Source organism: Lagopus leucura, unplaced genomic scaffold, assembly GCF_019238085.1.
Source record: "Lagopus leucura isolate 7727_CA_CO unplaced genomic scaffold, USGS_WTPT01 Super-Scaffold_100001, whole genome shotgun sequence".
NCBI lineage: Eukaryota > Metazoa > Chordata > Aves > Galliformes > Phasianidae > Lagopus > Lagopus leucura.
Genome location: NW_024962262.1, coordinates 34,635,762 through 34,657,430, shown reverse-complemented (window position 1 = coordinate 34,657,430; position 21,669 = coordinate 34,635,762). Strand labels below are relative to the sequence as shown.

The 21,669-nt window shown below is 37.7% G+C and overlaps 1 protein-coding gene across 5 annotated transcripts in view; it reads left to right on the top strand.

Moving 5' to 3' along the window:
- UGGT2 (UDP-glucose glycoprotein glucosyltransferase 2) overlaps positions 1–19,709 on the top strand; it is a 74,695-nt gene extending 54,986 nt beyond the window's left edge. For 3 of the 5 annotated variants that reach the window (XM_042867861.1, XM_042867859.1, XM_042867860.1), the window contains 13 exons: positions 357–546; positions 1,491–1,649; positions 2,751–2,836; positions 6,229–6,313; positions 7,878–7,960; positions 9,057–9,152; positions 10,790–10,874; positions 11,266–11,448; positions 12,150–12,310; positions 12,591–12,705; positions 16,409–16,525; positions 17,781–17,925; positions 18,884–19,709. In XM_042867861.1, coding sequence (XP_042723795.1) covers positions 357–546; positions 1,491–1,649; positions 2,751–2,836; positions 6,229–6,313; positions 7,878–7,960; positions 9,057–9,152; positions 10,790–10,874; positions 11,266–11,448; positions 12,150–12,310; positions 12,591–12,705; positions 16,409–16,525; positions 17,781–17,925; positions 18,884–18,906 — 1,528 coding nt within the window. In that variant the 3' untranslated portion in view covers positions 18,907–19,709. Of the gene's footprint in view, positions 1–356; positions 547–1,490; positions 1,650–2,750; positions 2,837–6,228; positions 6,314–7,877; positions 7,961–9,056; positions 9,153–10,773; positions 10,875–11,265; positions 11,449–12,149; positions 12,311–12,590; positions 12,706–16,408; positions 16,526–17,780; positions 17,926–18,883 lie in introns of those variants that run through there. The other 2 variants (XM_042867862.1, XM_042867863.1) reach the window with 2 other exon arrangements.
- The last annotated feature ends 1,960 nt before the right edge of the window (positions 19,710–21,669 follow it).

The window sequence follows — 21,669 nt, the reverse complement described above, 5'->3', positions numbered from 1 at the left end:
CTACCTCAGTTCATGCTTTGGCAGAGGGGTTGGACTCGATGATCTCTGGAGGTCCCTTCCAACCCCTGTGATTGTGTGATTCTGTGTGATTCTGTGATTCTGGTTCTTCTCATTTTCTCGGATATTGGTAGAGGAAGGAAATAATTGTTATTCTGTTGTTCCAAGAATGATCTCACTGGAGAATACAAGAGTTGAAAAGGAACTAAGAGACCTTTCCTTCCCTCTGCTCTCTGCTGGTAGTATCAGAAACAGCTGGTATATGTTGACTTGATAACATATTGTGGAAGAATACTATGCTTGTGACTCAGACTTCATACTTGAGTTAACGTGGTTTTGTTTGAACTCTTCTTTAACAGCTTCTATCGTTTTGTTCTGGAACCAGAAATAACATACGGGATCAACAAACACCTTCCTTCTGAACCTGTGGCAAAATTCATAGAATTGCCAGAATCACCCCTTTTGACTTTAAATATGATCACTCCTGAAAGCTGGTTGGTTGAAGCAGTGAACAGTTCCTGTGATCTTGATAACATTCATTTGCAGGATGTAAGTAATAGTTTGTAAGCATTACAAAATTTGTACTGGGCTTTCCACCACAAGAAGGAAAAGAAAATGTCATGGGATTTCGCTCTGTTCTCCAAAAATGCTTTCTGTGGTAACTGATAATTTGGTCAGTTTTTACTGTTTTTATTTTATTGTGTTTTTTTCCAACACATTCTCTCTTAAAAACCCCACAAAAACAAGTATTTTAATCTTAGAATCATAGAATGGCCTGGGTTAAAAAGGACCTGAGAGATCATCTAATTTCAGCTCTCCTGCTGCCCTGCTGGGCAGGGTCGCCAACCACTAGATCAGGCTAGTTTAAAGGCAGCAATTAAATTTTTTAAAAAGGCAGCAGAATAGAAGTAAAATTGGTTTATCTGCTGTGTTGAGCTTTTTTTTCTTTACAGAAGTATTCATTTTTTGAGATAAAAATATATTGGTTAAGTGTTTCTGTGTAGTAATAGAAATATGATGTCTGTATCTTCAAATAAGTCTAACTATATTGCTGTTTATTAGTACAGATTAAAATATAGATTTAAATATATTTTATCCTTTTTTAGTTCAGATCTTATAAAATTCTATTCTTAATCCTCAGTTTCATAATAACTAAATTTGTTTAATTCACAATTCTTATGTAAAATGTTGAAGGTGTTTGTTCCACCAAAACTGTATATTTGGAGAGTGTATGATGAAGGTAAGATTGGGGATTGCCTTACCAAAGTTCGGCTTCCTCAAAAGTGGAGGGATGGATCCTTGCGATAGTGATTTTTCCTCTTTGTCTTGAGTACTTATTTTAAACTTGGGAGAACTTCCCCCTGGAAGGGCATTCTCTTGGTTTGGCAGTTGAACGTGAGGTAAATCTCATACATTGTGTTTGTCCTTGTGGTAGGTTCATTTTCCCACATAGTTAAATGACATGATTTAGTAATAAGATATTCCTTCCACAGATAAAAGGAACTGTTGTAACAGAATATGAACTGGAATACATATTGCTTGAAGGACATTGCTTTGACATGTCAACCGGACAACCTCCTCGAGGGCTCCAGTTCACTCTGGGCACAAAGAATAATCCTGTCATGGTTGATACTATTGTGATGGCCAACTTGGTAGGTATTCAGTACAAAAACAGTCATTACAATTAGAAGATTATGAAATTCATTTTCTTTAAATCTGTTTCTTTTACTGCAAAATTAGAAGTATTCAAAATAACAACCGTATCCTGAAGTTGAGACCATCTACAAAACCCCGTTCTTATGTTCCAAAATAGATTTGGATTTCTCCTAATTTCAGACCCTTATCTGAAATGCCTAAAGTGGGAGTCTCATTGCCTTAAGTCAATGGTAGGAAGCAGATAACTTCATACGATTGGTGATTCCACCAACAAACATAAGGTGTGAATCACTTTCTGACTAAGATAACCATTTTTGTTTCAAATGATCCAGGCAAAGGAGACTCCTATTTTAGATGCTTCACTTAAGTGCTTAAAGCCTCTGTAAGACAAATCCACACCTCAGAATTGCTCTAGTTGCCTGAAGTAATTATTTTCGATGGCAGCAGTCTGTAGATCTTGTAATTTTTGAAGTGAGAAAATGTATTTTGTCTGGTCTAATTTGAAAGGGAAAAATTACTTTTGATGAATAAGATCTGTTATCAGTCTGCTATTCTCAGCTCTCTGTGAAAATTGTATCACAAGGAAGAGAACGTTCTATAAACTTTGAGTCTTTAATACCAGTACTGAATACTTTCTCAATAGTAGAAAGTCTTCAGCATTTTAAAGCTTCTAGTTGTATGCAGAGTTCCTAAACTGGAGAAGAGCCGTGTTTACTTGGAAGTTACTATAGACAAAATTTTAAATTTCAAAGAAGCTTTTTGTGTTAGGTTGAGTTTAATAATTTACTTCTTTAATCACAGAATCACAGAATCACAGAATTGTATGCTCAGTTACTTATTGTTTTGGATGGAGATTTTATATACATCTCAAATCTAGCTAGAGTTAAGTGGAACACTGGGAGAAGTTAATGTGGACATACAGCAAAGTGATACGTGGTTGCATGTCTGCCATATTACTTTCAGGATTAATATGGCTGTAGGTAATGAATGGTTACTAACCTCGGTTGCAGCACCAAACATTGGATAACTGATGTTTATATGTGTATATGGCTGATTTTGAAATGATGACAGAACAATTGCGGGTCTTTTTTTCACAGGGATATTTTCAGCTGAAAGCAAATCCAGGTGCTTGGACACTGAGATTGCGTAAAGGAAGATCTGAAGACATTTATCGGGTTTTTTCGTAAGTATTAATCTGTGCTTAGGAAATGTACTTGTAAACGATTCTGTTTAAGTACAATGTATTTTGAAAGCACGTATCGAAGGAAAAATTAGCAAAAATAACATGAGAAAGTAGAACAAGAACCAAATTTAATGTGTGTAACAGATATCCTGTTTCATGAAAGTATAAGCAAAAGGAATTAATAAAACTTAAGACCAGCTTTGAAAGTCTTTTCAGGAAGACTTTTTATAAATTACAGCACACTACCTATAAATTTTTGTATATATCATCTGCATGGCTAAGTAACAGAATAAAGAACAATTTCATATCGCTCCTTCAAGAATGATCTACAATTGCATGTGTATGTTGAGAAACAGAGCAACTTTATGTGATAGGTTGTATTGTATCCTTAATATTCTAAATAATGTAACGATTTTTTTACTTTTGTCTGGAATTACATTTTTGGAAGTTGCTGAATGACATTTATCTCTGAAATTTTATCCATGACTGAAAGGCTGATACTTGTTTTTAATCAAGGTCTGGTTCTGAATAGAAATATCTACTGAATGTTTGCAGTTTCATTTCAGAATGCATGTTCTGTGATGGTGGTTGTGTGCCATCTGCTTCTTGCACTTCTGAAACAGTTACTGAGTTGGTGTATTTTGTTTTAGACATTGATCTTTTTCAGTATTGTTTTAGTATTAGATTCCTTCTTGTTTTGTTCAGTAAGTACCCCAATCTGATTAGACATCTCTTCTGTTTATATCGTGCTAGATTGTGATTTAAAACACAAAATCCCTTTTGTTTCTTCAGTTGAAAGAGAACATAAAACAGAAGCATTAAATATTTACAGAGGCATAGTTTTCAAAGTATTGTTTAAAAGGCATGCTTTATTAAGAAAGAGGGACAACTAATTTACTCTGCAGCTTTGTTGTGAATACACTCTACATAAATAGAAGTATTTATTTGTAATAAACACAGACAGATTTACACTCAGAGTATGATCAGCCTTTCTTTTTCCTTTGTTTTTCTCATTTCTGAGTTTAAAATTCTGAGTGTGGTCCCTCCTCCTTCAGAGGATCTCCATATATTTCTGTCATCCTCATTGCTTTTGTGTCTGTCTTCTTTAATTCTGCCCTATCGTTTTGAGTTGGGTAGCTGTAAGTAAAGACTGATTTATTGTGCAGTAGTATTGTTAAATTCCTTACTGGTTCATTTTTCTGTGAAATAGTAGCACCCTGTCTTCATTTTTAATATTGCTAGACCCTAAGCAATATTAGGGTCTAGCAATATTGAGCTGATATTCTTTAATATAGAGATTTACAGTCTCTAAGACCTCTTTCCTGAGAATGAATAGCTAATTACTCCTTACTGATTTTTAGTCTTGTCTTTTGTTTTCTGAGCAGCAGTTTCCCATTAAATTGTATTAGAACATTAGAACTACTAGATTCATTATGCTTTAAAAAAAAATTCCTAGTATCTAATGTAAATCTCCCCTCTGTCAGTTTAAACACATTGCCCCTTGTCCTATCACCACCTGCCTGTGTACAAAGTCAATCTCCTTCCCCAAAGCCTTCTCTTCTCCATGCTGAGCAATCCCACCTCCCTCCCTGTCTTCATAGGTGAGGTGCTCCACCCCTCTGATTATCTCTGTGGCCTCCATTGGACCTGTGTGAGCTGGTCCATGCCTTTTTTGTTCTGAGGACTCCAGACTTGGATACAGTATTCTAGATGGGGACTCATGAGGGCACAGCAGAAGGGAACAATCACTTCCCTCTCCCTGCTGGCCACCCACCCCTCTTTTGATGCAGCCCAGTGTACAGTTGGCATTCAAGGCTGCAAGAGCACACTGCTCTGGCATGCCAGCTTTTTATCATATCCATACTCATGTCCAGCTTTCCATCCATACTAGAACCCCCAAGTCCTTTTCCACAGAACTGCTCTCAATATGTTTCTTTCCCAGTTTGAGCTCAAGTATGGGATTGCCTCAATCCAAGTTGCAGCAGCTTGCACTTGGCCTTGTTGAACTTCATATGTTCATGTGGACCCACTTCTCAAGCCTGTCCAGGTGCCTCTGAATGGCGTCCCTTCCTTCCGTTCTATTAGCTGCACCACTCAGATTGCTGTCAACTGCAAACTTGCAGAGGATGCATTCAAATCCATTGTCTATGTCATTGATAAAGATGTTGAAGAGCACCATTCATCTCCAGCCCTCACCTGGACATAAAGCCATTGACCGCAGCCTTTGGCTACAACCATTTGGCTAATTCTTCATCCACCAAATAGAGCACTCTTCAAATCCGCATCTCTCTGGGTAAGGATGTGGTGTGGAAGCTTATCCGAGGTCTTACAGAAGTCCAGGTAGATGACAGTGGATCTCCAGTCACCTCCTTGTCACTGTGGTTACACCCTAACCTTGGGACTTAAAGGCACTCTTCATTTCTCTAACCTGGCTCTGTCTTGACTGCACCACACATTCCTCCCTTGGAAGAAAGCCCTGTGTAGGAAAAGTCATATTTTACTTCAGTAACTGGCATTTAGATAGCACCTATATTAACTGGGACACATTAAAGAGCATGGCTGGCAGGTCAAGTGAGGTTATGCTCCCCCTCTACTCTGCCATAGGCTTAAAAATTAAATGAAATAGATGTTATTTAGATTTCTCAACAATTATTGTTTTTTTTTTTTTACTGGGGCTCAGTTAAGCTCATTTCTACTACTTAAAGAAAATCTTAAAGAATGTCTTCAGAAAAAAAAAAACACAGATAAATTTCCTTTGAATCAAACTGAAAAGTGGAGTAGTTTTGTTTTATTCCTCTTAAATTACAATGGATCAGCTAAATTTTTCATACTTTTCACTCAGTGGACTGGGGTACAGTCTTTCAGGTCCCTTCCAACCCAAGCCATTCTCATGGCTCTATGTTTCTATTGTCCTATAACCCTGTCTGATGCCAAACCCGGTCATTTTTGCTAGTTGTGCTATTTCAGCACTGTGATGAAACTTTCCCCAGACCTTCTAAAGCAGATTGGTTTTAAAAGTACATTTAGTGCCATCACTCAGCAATTTCTAAGATGTTTTCCATCTTTGATAAACACAGGTTAATATTTTAATGCTGTATTTACCTGTAGAATGCATAATACGTATTCACCTCTAGACTGCTGCATTTTTTAATTGGTTGATAAAATCTCATGTGAAAATCTAACCCTCACTTCTTAATTTAGAACTGTGAGCAACGACGAGCTCTGAACAAAGCTCAGAAACTTTCTGAAGTTAGGGTATAATTAGGTGCAAATGAAGAAATATTGTTTCTATAAATACCAGGAATCTTAAACCTCATACTCTAATTGAACCCAAGTGATAATTCATGCTTTAATGAGTCAGTACATTTCCATGGTTTCTTTTCCCCTCACAGCCATGAAGGAACAGATTCTGTAGCTGACCAGGCAGATGTTATTGTGGTTTTAAACAACTTCAGAAGCAAAATAATCAAAGTCCAAGTATGTAAAGATATATTTGTCTGCACTATTTCATTATATGTGACTAATACTCACACGTCTTAGGCTGTATTTAATTGGAAGTTATATAGTGGAATGTATCATCTAGATTTTGTAAATTTAAATAGAGAGAGGTATGCAAATTAATGTCGTTAATTTGATCCAATAGAGTTATACTAATTGTGTGGAGGTTGTTAAATAGTTGTCAGCATAACACAGATAGGATCTGTCTCATCAGGTTTAAGGTGTTTAATACTGGCGTACAGTCTGAACTTGGTGCCTAAAACTCCCTCTCTGCTTAATAGAATAGAAAGACAGTCCAGAGGACTGCTTGTCCCAGCTCACATATTGATTTAAATTTGAGGTGACCACCTCTTGAGGCATCCAGTTCTGCCCTGTGACTGGGAAGGGATTTGACATCAAGTCCAGATGCCAATGTGGAAGCTCAAATTAGACGCCCACTGAATTCTGTTTGCAGTTACCACAACTGTGTAAACGAAATTACCTGGCTTTTGTTCTTAAATGCAGAAAAAATATGTTACATTATGTAAATAATATTTTGTTTAGGTGTACTCAGGATGTATGGATGTATTCTGATGTTAGACACTGAGAATGGCAGAATTATGTAAACATAAATAGAAAGAGGTATTTAAAAAAACATTTATTTTCTGAGTCTCTCCCTTGGTCCTGTAACTGAAAGTTTCCAGAATCATCAGAAGAGAATTCACTTTTTGAAGGGTGAGAGGTCTGCCTTTAAGCAACGGAGAAAGGCTGCAAGGGTGCCAAAATAGGAAACTTACTGGATCTGAAAGGTTGTGTGGTTTAAAATAATAACTGGAACATGCAAGCTGTATCGTTCAGTTAAACTGTAGAGTCACTTCAGTGTTATTTAGAATATGGCTTCAGCAGCTAAGAAGACACCACATGAAAAGAAGTCTGCAAGTGCTAGCTTAGTATAAATGTGTGTGTCTCAAAAATACTGATCTTCTAATCACGGAAATTAAGGTCAGCACCCAAAACTAACCTGGCACCTTTAGTTAGATTGAGACAACAGAAATTAGTCAACCTGTATAGTTGATTCAGCAACAGATTGGTCACTTCCTCCTTCTGAAAGGCTTATGAGAATCACAGTTTCCCTTCAGAGAAGTTTTCTGCATGATTCAACACCCTATTGCCCTTCTGGCAGCTGATGGCTGGATCACAGAATCATGGCAGAGTCTTCTGTAAAGGAGGAAAATGAGCTATGATTCTGCTGACATTTAGTTTCTGTTGGAGTAAAGAAGTACAGAGTGTTTGAACATGCTGTTTGGTTTATTCATCACTTTATTTTTTCATAATTAGTTTCTTTGCTTCTTATAGTAGTGAGTTCTATGCAGGTCTTAAAAGTATGAAATGACAGTTTTACAGTTTAGTTTAATGCGGCTCAGTAATTATTTTACTGAGATAGGAATTGGGAAGCTGTTATTCCACCATAGTTAGATACTCCAACCAATGTAGTAATTATTATCAACTAACTTACAAATGACATGAATTCTTTTTTTTTTTTTTTTTTTATCTTAATGACTAGGTACAGAAAAAGCCTGATAAAATGAATGAAGATCTCCTTACTGATGGAACAACAGAAAAAGGAAATTTGGAATCAGTTACAAGGTACAAATTAATTTGTTTTTAAAAGGGATCTAAACAGAAGAAAAATGTGAAAGGACACATCCATCCTAGTCTTCAGCTTGGAAAATGATTCTGAATTGAATCTCCAACAGTACTGATCCATAACATAACCAGTTTGGCTAAGGCAGCCTTCCCTCTTCAGAAACCTATTAAAGTGGTGCTCTGAGGGAGACTCCAGCTATGATTCCTTCCCTCTACATGCTGGAAGGAATATGCAGTTAAAGAACAATCTTTGAAATTTAAAGCAAACAAAGAATACCGTGCAGCAGAAAAAGAAAAGCTCTGGACAGCTTACCTTAAACCTGAGTTGCTATAGGGAGAGGAATGGAATGAATTTATGAAAAACACCTGGAATATCCCATCACCACAGACTGCTGACTGTTATTCCTTTACCTCATCATTTACTGTTGGTCATTGCTGACAACAAGGTACAGGGCTAAATATGTGGGTTGACCCAGTGTGGTCATCTTTAGGTAATGCTCAGTATTTTAGAATTTATGTATTCGGTTTCAAATATCATAGAATCATAGAATGGTTTGGGTTGGAAGGGACCTCAAGTTCCAGCTTCCCTGCCGCATGCAGGGCCACCAACCTCCATATCCAATACTAGACCACACTGCCCAGCACCCTGTCCAACCTGGCCTTGAACACCTCCAGGGATGGAGCATCCACAACTCTGCCCTTTGGGAAGCCTGTTCCAGTACCTCAGCACTATTTTGGTAAAGAAAAATTTGTTCTGAGTGAGTGGGTATGAGCTGTTATTGTTTGCAAAAGAGTCACAGAATCACAGAATGGGTTGGATTGGAAGGGACCTTAGAGACCATTGAGTTCCTACCCCTGCTGTCGGCATGGCTGCCACCCTCTGGACCAGGCTGCTTAGACACTGGGTCAGGCCTTGAATGCCTCCAGGAGTGGAGTAAAAGATTTTGGAATCATAAAGATGTGTAATGGAAGTAAAATATGAGTGCATTCTGTCAGTGTATTTCTTCTGTGAATTTTCAGACTTCTCATTCTTTACAACCTTAGTTTTCTTTCTGTTAGATGTATATCTTAGTTGATAATCCATTTGTTTTCTTAGGTTTTCAGAAATTTCACCAGAAGAGAAGGAAAATAAAAGTGATGTACTTAACATTTTTTCAGTCGCTTCAGGCCATCTATATGAACGTTTTTTAAGGTAAGTAAAAGTTCATCCTAAAATTAAACAGCATAATGAAGCTGACCATTTTATCAGCAGGCACCTCAGCACCACACAGCTGCTGACTCTTCCCAAAGCAGGATGGGTGTGGGGGGAGATTCAAGAGGTAGAGCAAAAACTGCATATGCAAACAAAATGGAAGAAGGCATTCATTCACTGCTTCTCCTCAGCAGACCACTTCCAGGAAACAAAGACTCATCACATGTAATGGTTAGTTGGGAAGATAAATGCTATCACTCCAACTGTCCTCCCTTCCTCCTCCTTTACCCCAGTTTTATTACTATGTATGAAACCATGTGTAGGACATCTCTTTGTTCAGTTTAAGTCATCAGCGGAGCTGATGGTGCCCCCTGGTGTCCCCTCCCAGCCCCTAAAGCACCTCCAGCCCACTCTCTGGCAGGGCAGTATAAGAGGCTAAAAGCCCATGTCTTCATGTAAGGATTGCTCAGCAGCAATTAAAACATTTGTGTTATCATCACTGTTTCCATCACAAACTCAAAACTGGGCACCATACCAGCTACTATGAAGAAAATTAACTCTATCCCAGCCAAAACCACAAGACATGAAGAAGGCCCAAATGCATATTTCTTAGAGAACAAACTGTAGATAGATATTCTAGAAGTTGATTGTTCTTTGGAGAAAGAAGAATGTTCTTTATGCCTGTCGTGAGTGCCTGTGCTATGTGAGAAAATAGAAGATGGAGCTGAATCTCTCTTTATGGAGATGTAGCAGCAGAGACCTCATTAGAGTTTTTATCTATTTATGTTTATTCCAAAATATGGGTTCTGTATGCTTAGATGACCCTACTTCTGTTTAATATCTCAGTGTTCATGGATTATGTGATAAGCAATGACTGCTTTGAAGGAACTCTTGCAGTATTGCCTAATCCGTTCACCACTGCATCTGTTATTTTTCTCATTCCTGTGAGTGCTTGTCTATAGCTGTCAGATCTAGTAATTTTCCTGTCCCAAAGTGGATTTTCACAATTCTTTCATTTATGTTTGTTTGGAAAGCAGTATTTTGTACGTATTATTTTGTTTCCTAGTAGTCTGACAGAGTTGGAATGCCTGTGTTCTCTTTTTTTTCCTTCAGGCTTCAACAACTTTATTAAAGGGAAAGATCTGTTTATTTTAAAGGAGGGAAAACAGTTTGAAATACATCTTTTTCCATGCACCTGAATTTTTTGGAGTTATCAAGAGCTTTCTGAAAAGAATCTTAGCTTGAACTGTGCTTTCTTTTTCTCACTGATTTCCTTTTTGCAACCTATTAAACTTTACTAATGTATCCTAAAATATATCATCTCAGTAGCATAGTTAATAGTAGGTATCAATCTGTACTTTTATTTTTTCAGGACCTCTCTCACAGTAGAAGTTATTAACCGATCCACATTTGAGACTGTTCTAATATTTCGTACTCAATATCATGTGCATGGATCATGTACATCCATCTCAAAGTGGTCTTGATCTCAAAACTTGCTGTTAAAAATACACAAAAATTTTGACTTAAATCGGGTTAAGAAAAGTTTTTATTAGAAAGTGTTAGCCTCTTTGAAGTATAGTTGAAATATAATGACCTGTGTGTATTCGTTTGTTTATTATAGACTTGTATTTCCACAGAATTATGATGCTTTCTGTTCTACGCCATACCAAAACACCAGTTAAATTTTGGTTTCTGAAAAACTACCTCTCTCCAACATTCAAGGTACAGGAAACACCATTCTTTCAATAACTTTTCTTTAAAATGTGAAATACTTAGGCAAATTAGTACTATTGAGTAACCAGATAATTAAAAACTAAATTTCACAGTTGGAAATGACATCATGTGTAAGTTCTTTCTTTTCTGGAGCCCAAATCCCAACGATAGATTATAATTTATTTTCCTTTGATGGACTCAGTGAGCTTGAAAGAAATCCTTTTTATATTGTTATAGCTGAGGATTCTGCTAAAATTAAATGTGTTCATGTGGCTAGTGATCATGTGACTTGATCATGGCCAACAGAGATACAACTGTGTTGCAGCATTTCCTCCATCACCTTCTGCCTCTTTGTATGTCATATACATGTGCAACTTATAGTTTCTGAATCTTTTTCTAGGATGTTATCCCTCACATGGCTGAGACATATGGATTCAAGTACGAGTTAGTACAGTATAAGTGGCCCCGCTGGCTTTATCAGCAGACAGAAAAGCAAAGAATTATTTGGGGCTACAAAATCCTTTTTTTGGACGTTCTTTTCCCTTTGGCTGTAGATAAAATAATCTTTGTAGATGCTGACCAGGTAAGAAAAAACAATATTAGATAAATGTATGAGGAGTTTGTTTTGTTTTATTTGATCCATTTTATTTCCCTGTGGCCATTTTGTTCAAATGTTGGTCTCCCAGGACTGCAGCAGTTGTACAAGCAGAACCAGTAGTGTTGCAAAAACATGAAACAAAACAATTTGGCTTGTCTTTAGCCAAATTAAGCCAAATTAAAAGAGTCTCATCACACACAGTGCTGTAAATTGTTTCTATTGCCTGTGGATGGACAAAGGCACTTGGAGAGGTAAGTGTGATCTTAAAGGTGCATTTCACACTAGGCGTATTGGGGTGATTCAGATTCTGGGCTGATTATGAGCAGCCTTCATTGGCTATGGGAGGTGTCTGAGATGATGAGTTCAGACCAACTCTTCGATGGATGGAATTTTTGAGTTGAATCCTGTCTCTTTTGTTCTCAAGTTTGTCTGCAGTCTTTCACTCAGAAATTATCATGTACTGAAAGGCAACGTGCTGCCTCAGGGAAGATATTGAAGAGTTTGTCACGTGGTTATCAAAAATCTCAGACAAATATTCTATGTTTTATTATTTTTCCAAAGCTAAAAGAGATAAATTGAATTTAGTTATAGCAACACACATCTTAAAAACTGTATTAAATTGTGAAAGTATAACTTTCATTATATTTTTAAACTGTAAAAATAAATGTAATTTTATTCTTACTCAGATTGTGAGAAGTGACCTGAAAGAACTCAGAGATCTCGATCTGAAGGGAGCTCCTTATGGATACACACCTTTCTGTGACAGCCGTAAGGAAATGGATGGGTACCGTTTCTGGAAATCAGGATACTGGGCTTCACATCTTGGGAAAAAGAAATACCATATTAGGTAGGAGAACTGCATATTTTGTGCAGTTTGTAGAACTGATTAAAATCTGGCTCTGGATATTGCCCACCGAGGCATTCACAAGCAGCTACCCAATAGCCTTTCTCAAAAAGAGATGAATTCATCTGAGTTCAGATGATATATGGTAATAGCTTCATCTGTTTGCTTTAAATAGTACTCTTTTAGCATGTGAACAGTTTCAGGTTTCTTGTCACTTCTTGATTAAAGTTACAAAGAAGGATATGAAACTGCAGAAGTCTTGATGTATATTTTTCCTTTGCAGTGCCTTATATGTTGTGGATCTTAAGAAGTTCAGAAAGATTGCAGCAGGAGATAGGCTTCGGGGCCAGTACCAGGCTCTTAGTCAAGATCCAAACAGTCTGTCAAATCTAGATCAGGTATACGTGGGCTTAAGAAATTCAGCTCTTGTTTTATCTTTCTCAATATGTACAGAATTATTGTATCTCAATATATTTTTTTATAGTTCTGAAGAATATTTGGCTTTTTTTTCCCCCTCTGTTTCTTGTTTTTCTTCTGTTTTTCCATTAATGTTAATTTAACTTACCTAAGCTAAGTGCTAATGCACTCTTGTGGTTGCTGTACATGGTCGCCATGGGTTGACTACAGTCTTTGTTCATCTAACTCCACCAATTTTTAAAGCTAGGTGGGATAAGTTAAGGTACAAATCACAAGTGTGTATATAGATTCCAGATATGCAGAACTTTCTTCAATTTAGTCTCTTCTTCTCTAGCACAGACTCCTTAGCTCAGTGGAAGATTGATAATACAGCTCATATGGTTTCTGCCTGAGTAAATATTACTTTTTACTTATGTCTGTGGGTGAAATTCACAAGGCTTCAAAAGTAAGGTTGTCATTGTTTTTGTAATTTATCTTGTGGAATTATTAAAAGCACAAAAGGTTTATTATCTGCCTACTGCAGTGAAGGCACCTCTGAGTAGAAAAGCCCACATCTCTCACTGCCACGTTTTTCCCATAAATAGATAAATAAAATAAGCCATTCTTACGGTACCAGACAAAGAAAAGTAGAAATACACCTACACTACAAACAGGGACTGAACAGAACACGAGGAGTTAGAGCAGCCTTCGTCTGTGGCTGAGAAGATCAGAGGACTGATATAATAGCAACAGTTGAGTATTAACTTATAAAGAAATTGGAATAGTAAAGTGACTTGCTGGCTCCTGCGCTTGGAGAGTCCTGACGCAATGAGCTGTATGCTTTTCAAACATAGTCTTATCCACTCAGAAAGACCTTCAAGATTCAGAAGCTGCTCACAAGTCTTCTGACATTATGCCACTTCTCAGAAATAGTCATTAGTTTTACGTAATGTCTTCACAGCAGCAATAATGTGCATCTTTCGTCTTTGAGATTCTTATGTTTTCAACAGCAGCTTCAATAGCTGATAGCCTCAATGTAGAAGTTTGTTGGATCACATCAAAAGCCATTCGTACCCTTCCCTCAGCACATGGGTACTGAAAGCAGACATTAAGGTAGCTGAATCTTGGCAGAATGGAATTGGAATTATTGTGGAAAGGGAGATATTTCAAAGTAATATTTCCATACTAATTTGCTTCTTGATTGTATTGGTGGGAATCACCTCCTGGCTCCATTTACCACAAATATAGCATCGTTCCTAGAAATACAAACCATAGTGTGATATATTTTACTGGAGTCCTGGAGAGTGTGTAGCTACCGGTGAATTAAGACGTTTATTTTTAAGATATCTGACTGGAGTGCCTTCAACCTCTGCTAGTTTACCAGTGGTGTGACACACTTGGGCCTGCTGCCTTCATGATTGCTTTTTAGGGGTACTAGGAGTCGGACTCGATGATCTCTGGAGGTCTCTTCCAACCCCTACAGTTCTTTGATTCTGTGATATGCTGACATAAACCACAAAATGGAAGTAGAGAGAGTGGAAAAAAGAAAAGTACTTTCAAATGACAAAGAAAGATGGTAAGAATGGGTAGGGCGAAGAATTACACATAGTGAAAGCTAGACTTCCAGTACAGCATATGTAACTGTATTGTTGAAAGAGAAGATTAAAGCATAAAGAAACACCTGTGTAAAGATGAAAAAAGCAATTGGCAAATATTTATAGTAAATACAATTTCATTAAAAAATGGCTAATTAAGCATCTTGTTCTTCACCTGCAGAATTACAATCAGTGGAGGAAATGTAATAGCAAAATATTTAATATCAGAAAATGTTTTGTTTTTTTTTTTTTTAAGTGAGGTTTTATTTTCTAATGCAAAAAGTTGCATTTGAAGAGTACACCATTAAAATTATGTAGGTTATCTGACTAAACGTAGAGACGCCATATTGCAAATCAAATTGAAGAGCAACCTTTGTGTGTTATTTGTGGAAGTCCAGGAAACTTTCATCGGTTTACGTGTTTTGAATGATCAAGATTTTTTGCAATGACAGTATAAACAGCCTGATCTTTTATTTTTATGACTCATGAGTGTTTCCTCTTCGATTCACTTGGAAGTATGTCTATATCTTAGTGCTTTTGAGGATAAGTCACTTTAATTTGAAAGAAAAAACAACTTTTTGTGGAAATTTTTTTAAAAATATGTTTGCTTCTGTATATATTTAAAATGCTGGATCTAGCAGGTGTCTTTCTACTTTATTTAACGATTTCTAAGTTCATATCTTTTAGAGCTGTAATACTAACTTAGGAATTGCAGTTTCATTCAGAAAGTCATAGAGACCCAACAGAAAAAAAACCACTTCTTTTCCCTTGAAATTGAGGTGACAATAAAACATTTGATTCCTAATATTCATAGAATTGAGGTTTTCCAAAAAAAGGAAACATTTAAATTAACATTTAAACATCTTGACTCATTGTACTTCTATTTAGTGTATTTTTCCATGCTAATGTCTATATTTGAATTAAGTTATATGCTTCTTATAGCACAGCTACATGTACTATTTTATTCTGTCACATTTAGCAGTGTGATTTGGCAAAGTAACACCCAACTACTACTTACTTGAGTACTGACATTTATTTTTTAAATGTAACGTCAGGGTTGTGCATATGAAAGAGCTTATGAAAGTATCTACAGCATACACTTGTTATTTTTAACTGTGGACAGAGAACCTGTACTGTAGGGCTGCCCGGGATTTTTCTCTTTTGTAAGCAATATTCCCACCATGATATTAGATTAGTATTTTTACAATGAGGGTATTTGAGTGTACAATTAAGGTGAAAAAAAAAAAAAAAAAAAAAAAAAAGAAAAGAAAGGAAGGAGGATAGCCAGAGTAGCAGTGTAATAGCTTTTCCTTTTCACACTCACATTTCTGGAATCCATTTTCATTAAAGAAAGCTAACGTTAGAGTAGTGCCATAATTCCACATTACATGGTTTTGAGCTTGCTTTTGCAAATGTCAGGAAGGGAAATATGGTTAAGACATGCTATAAAAATTTCACTCATTCTGCTCAGTAGTGTTTAGAGCATGGCACGTAATATCTGAGCTGTGGGCATTACTTATGCCAACTAAGGATGAACAGACGTAAGTGCAAGAAAAAAAATTCTTTATGGGAAATGGAGAGGTGGAATTGGCCACCAAAATTAGTATTCTTAAGTTTTGAATTGCAGAAGAGCCAGGTGAGCAATTACTTAAAAGGGAACATAAAAAGTTGCAGATGTCATAGAATCCCCAAGGTTGGAAAAGACCTCTAAGATCTCTAAGGTGACCCAGTCCAGCCATCCACCTATCACCAGTATTTCCCGCTAAGCCGTGTCCCTCAGTACAACATCTCAGTGTCTCCTGAACAACTCCATGGTTGGTGACTCCACCATTTTCCTGGGCAGCCCATTGCAGTGCCTGGCAACTCTCTTAGAGAAGAATTATTTCCTAACATCCATCTTGAATCTTCCCTGACACAACTTAAGGCCGTTCCCTCTGGTCCTATCACTAGTTACATGGGAGAACAGGCCAATTCCCACCTCACCACATGTAACACTGGTAACAAATGGTTAATAGACAGAGCTATTATCTGGAATGCCTCATAAGTAATTGTTTGATAACCAGTTACATCAAAATTCAGTGCTAATTCATGATTTTACACACTTGTGCAGGATCTTCCCAATAATATGATTCATCAAGTAGCTATCAAGTCTCTCCCTCAAGAGTGGCTTTGGTGTGAAACCTGGTGTGATGATGAATCTAAGAAAAAGGCTAAAACAATAGACTTGGTGAGTTGATTTTGAGTTAAATTAGTTCTATAGATTAAAAAATTGATTGCAGTTTCTGTGGCTTTTGAGATACACTAATTTTTGATATCATGGAGCCAGCCTTACTGGAGGGAATTGGAGCACTGGGCTGCTTTTGATAGATACTTGAATATATACAATGTCTTCTTTCCTCCAGCACCACTTCTGTGTGCTCTGTAGAAAATCTCCTTATTTTGAAGCTGAAAACTTTGCCTGAAAATGAAGAGTTGCTATCTCTAATTCGATAGGTACTGGGGTTTTTTTTACTTCTGTATTTATATCTCCCCCGTTTTCCTCCATATTCAGCCATATTATTGGAATTCTAATTAAGTACTGCAAACTCTGAGTATTGTGTGCTGCTGCCTCTGCTGAACCCATTATGCAGAGGCTCTTTTTCTCTGTCCATTTCACCACTGTAAACTGAAGATAAAGCATAGTTTATATATAGCTTAAAAATAGTAAAGCTGAGGAGACATACCCACATTTAGAGAGAAGGAAGCTTCTCTCTTTGGGAATTGAAACAGAAAAAGTTCTGCTTTGTCATTATTACCCCCATTCCATTTTTTTCCCCTCTTATTAATTTTTGTCACCCTCCGCTCTGCATGAGTGAACCTTTGGAGCCATAATTCTGAACAAAAGCAGGCAATTGGAATCTGATGCAAATATCCAGTATGTAAATAACTTATTTTGTGCCTATACAGTTAAAACAAGCTTTTTTGTGCACTAAACATGGGTAGTCTCCATTCTAGAAAATGACATTATAAATGCTGACAGAAACACTTGTTAGGTGTGAGATCTGAGATAACTGACAGCAAAAAAAAACGTGTTGAAGACAAGATATTTCTCTGGGCTGCTGAGAAATGCCTCTTGCTATAAAATATGAAAATTTTAGCCAGATATGGTGACTAGGAAATGTGGTAAGTAGCACTTCTCTGCAAAATATTTCAGATTTTTTTGTGTGTTGTTGACTTTTTACAACACTAAATTCCTTGACAAGGTTCATAATTAGCTGCAGTGTAGTTTTTGTCTGAGGCTTATCTCTCACATTGGGGTTATTTGCAGACCATTTTTAAACACTCAGGTTATTGTCCTAATCAACCTGTGGTTACCTGGCTAGTTTTTAACAGTGTATCTGCAGTGACACTGCATGGTGTCACTGATGATGACTTACAGTTCCTTGGGAAGGTATTATTTTTGCATTGGCTTTGTTTACATTCACTGTGTTTCAAACTTTCAGTGCAACAATCCCCAAACCAAAGAACCAAAATTAGAGGCTGCGGCTCGGATAGTTCCTGAATGGGTTGACTACGACACTGAGATTCGAAAGTTAATACAGCAGATTGAGAAGGAGAAGAAAAGTAAAAAATCATCTTCTAAAAAAGGTAATTTACATTCATATTTATCTGTTACTTCTTTGAAAGACTTTGTTTGAAATGAAGGTTGGGGTCAGTAGACATGTAAGTTGAGTTGTATTTAATAATTTTTCACCCTCTGTGGGAAATGGGCTGGGTTTTAAGAGTCGTGTGATGCTTCTTTACATTGGAGTTATGCTAAGATATGCTAAGATGAAACAAGCCATTTGTTTCATGCCGAAGCCCAAGAGGACAACATTTTCAAATACATAATCTTTTTATTTCATATTGCTGCTCTTTCTTCTTAACGCCGTTCCGCAAGTTTAAATTTGCAGTACAAATGTGGAAGATTTCTAAAGTAAAGGACATTGGCTATTCAGAAGGGTACCTTAGCATGGGTAGAAAGGTGCAATGAGTACGGCTGGACTTTCCACTAAAACTAAGGATTTCCAAGCATGAAACCATGAAGATAACTGAAGCCCACCGTTTTCGAAGTGAAGTGGGGGTTGGACTCGATGATCTCTGGAGGTCCCTTCCAACCCCTACAATTCTGTGGTCATTTGTCTCATCCTTTTCACTCCTGACTGAGCAGAACGTTTTCCTTCAATTTCTCTGTGCTCCCTGGTTAGCAGTCAGTCTCCCCCTATGCTCCCCTCCTTTTTGATGTTCCTCCCCCTCTCCAGAAATGCCCGTGTCCCTGTCTGCTTGTCCAACGCGTTTCTCTTTCTTCAGCCTGCAGTTTTCCTGCTCATATTGGTCTCCAGTCTTGAGTCAGAGAATAAATTCCCTTATCATTACAGGGAATTCCAAGTAGTTGTTATTTATTTGTGAAATCTTTGGTCTGCTTGTGGCAAGGCTCTAAAAATGAAGTTCATGTCACTGAATTGTTTTGGCAGTAACTAGGCAGGCTTTCTCCATGTTTTACAAAGCTAGGCGATAAGTTTCTGCATGCTTGTGCTTTTTAAGATTTTTCTTCCTCTCGTTGCAGGTTTTAAGCACGATGAACTTTAGCATGGCCTGTAAGAAGTGATGGTGACAGCGTATTGTCTTCTGCAAAAGATGGAGTGGAAGCCGCGGAAGTTGCCTTGGGACTATTTGTAACATTCTTTAGTGTAAAGTGAAGTATTTTGTAACTTATGGTGTTTAATTTAAAGAGTTTTACATAAGAAACAGAGACCAGAGGGGAGAAATCCACAGGCACTTGGTTTTATTTAAGTCGGTGTAGACTTGCTTTTGTCATTTCTTTGTTTTTCTTTTCCTTCTCTAGAAGACAATCTGCCCAGGGGATTTTAGAGTATAAAGAATGATGCATTCAGCTCTTCAAAGACGCACTGCCTCAGCAATTGAGAAGGGGGAGAAGGCACTAAATAGTTACATGAAAACTGTTTTATGCAAATTACATTCATTTAGTCTAATGTATTTAAACACAAAGTATTTTGGTTATACGTCTATAGTTTTTTTTCCTGGAGGAAAGCTGTGGTCACAAGCCAAATTCTCATTGTAGCCAAGATACAATATAAAAAAAAAAAATAGCTTGGGTAATTTAGACCACATGAATCCAACTTCGAAGCTTGCCCAAGTCAGAAATGTAATTCTCTATTCATGATGCAGGATTACTGCCCTAATTTGAAAGAATCCTTTTTGATTCTTGGGCTCCTTTGTCACTCAAATGGTACATTAGATTCCACTGTGTGGTTTTGGTTAAGAAAAGGTGAGAAGGTCTGTGCCTGAGAGCTGTTTCCACTCAGTTTTGACTATCATTATTCTGTCCAGAATTTAAAGTAATAAAACACTCGACTTATTTTTCACTCTCAGTGGTGTCTACTGTTATTTTACCAATACTCACTCAAAAATCTGTTGCTCAAATGGGCTGTCAATACATTTTGATTGCACTAAAACTGCAGTGAAAAATTCTGGTAGTACACATTTGCAAATAGGAAAATTTATTTATGAAACTGATATCTGGTGCCTTAAGTACATATCATTTTTGTTTCCTTTGTGCTGGTTTCAAAGCAGTCTGGATATAACCACAAATACTTCCATGAACGATTTAATGTAGTCTTTCAGTGTAAGTGCTTGTAATTATAAAAGATAATGTAATTTGCACTAAGTGGGTAAATCCATCGTGAGCTGCATATCTCTGTACCTGTAAATAAGAGCATAAAGGGTAAGAAAAATGGAGCACATTTCGTATGCAGTCATTGTGCTCAGGTGTAGGTTATTTGAAATTGCTTCCCTTAAGTGCAGGTATTTATAATCTATTTATAATGCTTTCCTGACATTTCTCAAGTCTCAGTAATATGAAACATGCAAATTTTTTTCACAGGCATTTATATATTATGTCGTATTACCTGTCTGCATTTTGAATAGCAGCTTAAACGTCGGTATGGATTTTCAAAGGTCTGTTGTGGGCATTTTATTTGTATGAAGTAACCAATGGGATATTCCCTGTGAAACCCAGCAGTGTTCATCGATCAGCCAATACCAATTTCCATTCTCTCTCTGTCCCTGCAATGTTTGTTTTGTTGCTCCTGTTCTCATGACAAGTAATGTAATCCAGAAGAACACCGGAGGGGGCCCTCACTGCAACAAAGACATTGAGGCCCTGGAACGTGTTCAAAGGAGGGCAACAAAGCTGGTGAGGGGTCTGGAGCACAGGCCATATGAGGAGAGGCTGAAAGAGCTGGGAATGTTCAGCCTGGAGAAGAGGAGGCTCAGGGGAGACGTCATTGCTCTCTATAACTTCCTGAAGGGAGGTTGTAGTGAGCTGGGGGTCGGCCTCTTCTCTCGTGTCATTAGTGATAGGACCAGGGGGAATGGTTTCAAGCTACGGCAGGGGAGATTCAGGCTGGACATGAGGAAGTATTACTTTTCAGAAAGGGTGGTCAGGCACTGGAATGGACTGCCCAGGGAGGTGATGGAGTCACCGACCCTGGGGGTGTTCAAGGAAAGACTGGATGTTGTGTTGAGGGACATGGTTTAGTGGGAGCTATTGGGAATAGGTGAACGGTTGGACTGGGTGATCTTTTAGGTCTTTTCCAACCTTGGTGATTCTATGATTCTACATGAAGTGAAACATGCTGGAACCTCACACAACATAATTACGTATGCTGGCGTTTCTAGAACACTGATGGACTTCTTACTGACTTCATTCTGCAGTTACTACTATACAGTCGGTGGTTTTCCTGTTATACACTGTTAGTCTCTACATAAAGGAACTGCTTCCTTACTGTGCTAGAGGAAAAAAGCACTGTTTTCTCCTATTTTACATTATACAATGAACACTAAATGTTTGGTTAGTGTCAATGAGCTCACTTCTACTTTTGTAGAGTCAGAGAATGCCTATTTACCCCACTTACTGACGGGGTAACATTATCTGATTTTACTCTATAGGATCAAATCCTTTATCAGTTTAATCCAGCACCAAGGCTCTCGCAGAGGTTAGCATTCAGCATTGGAACTTCGTGGTGCCACATGTGGGAGAACTGCCTTCCCAGTGCAGTGTTCTGATTGTGAAAGGACAGCGGGATGCTTTTCCTACTGCCTCTTAGTCAGGATTTGTGTTTGGAGTGACACACTGACTCCTTTGGTGCCATGAGAACACTCTGATGTTGCAGGTTGGTTTGGGCTCCTGGTGCAATGCCCTGCTGACTGCTGGACACATCCCCCTTCACTGGGGAGGAGTCTCTTGCAAGGCTGCTTCTTAAACTCACACCTCTGTTAACTAATACTTCATTCTGTACTTCAGACAGACCAGAGCTGTGCCCCAGCAGC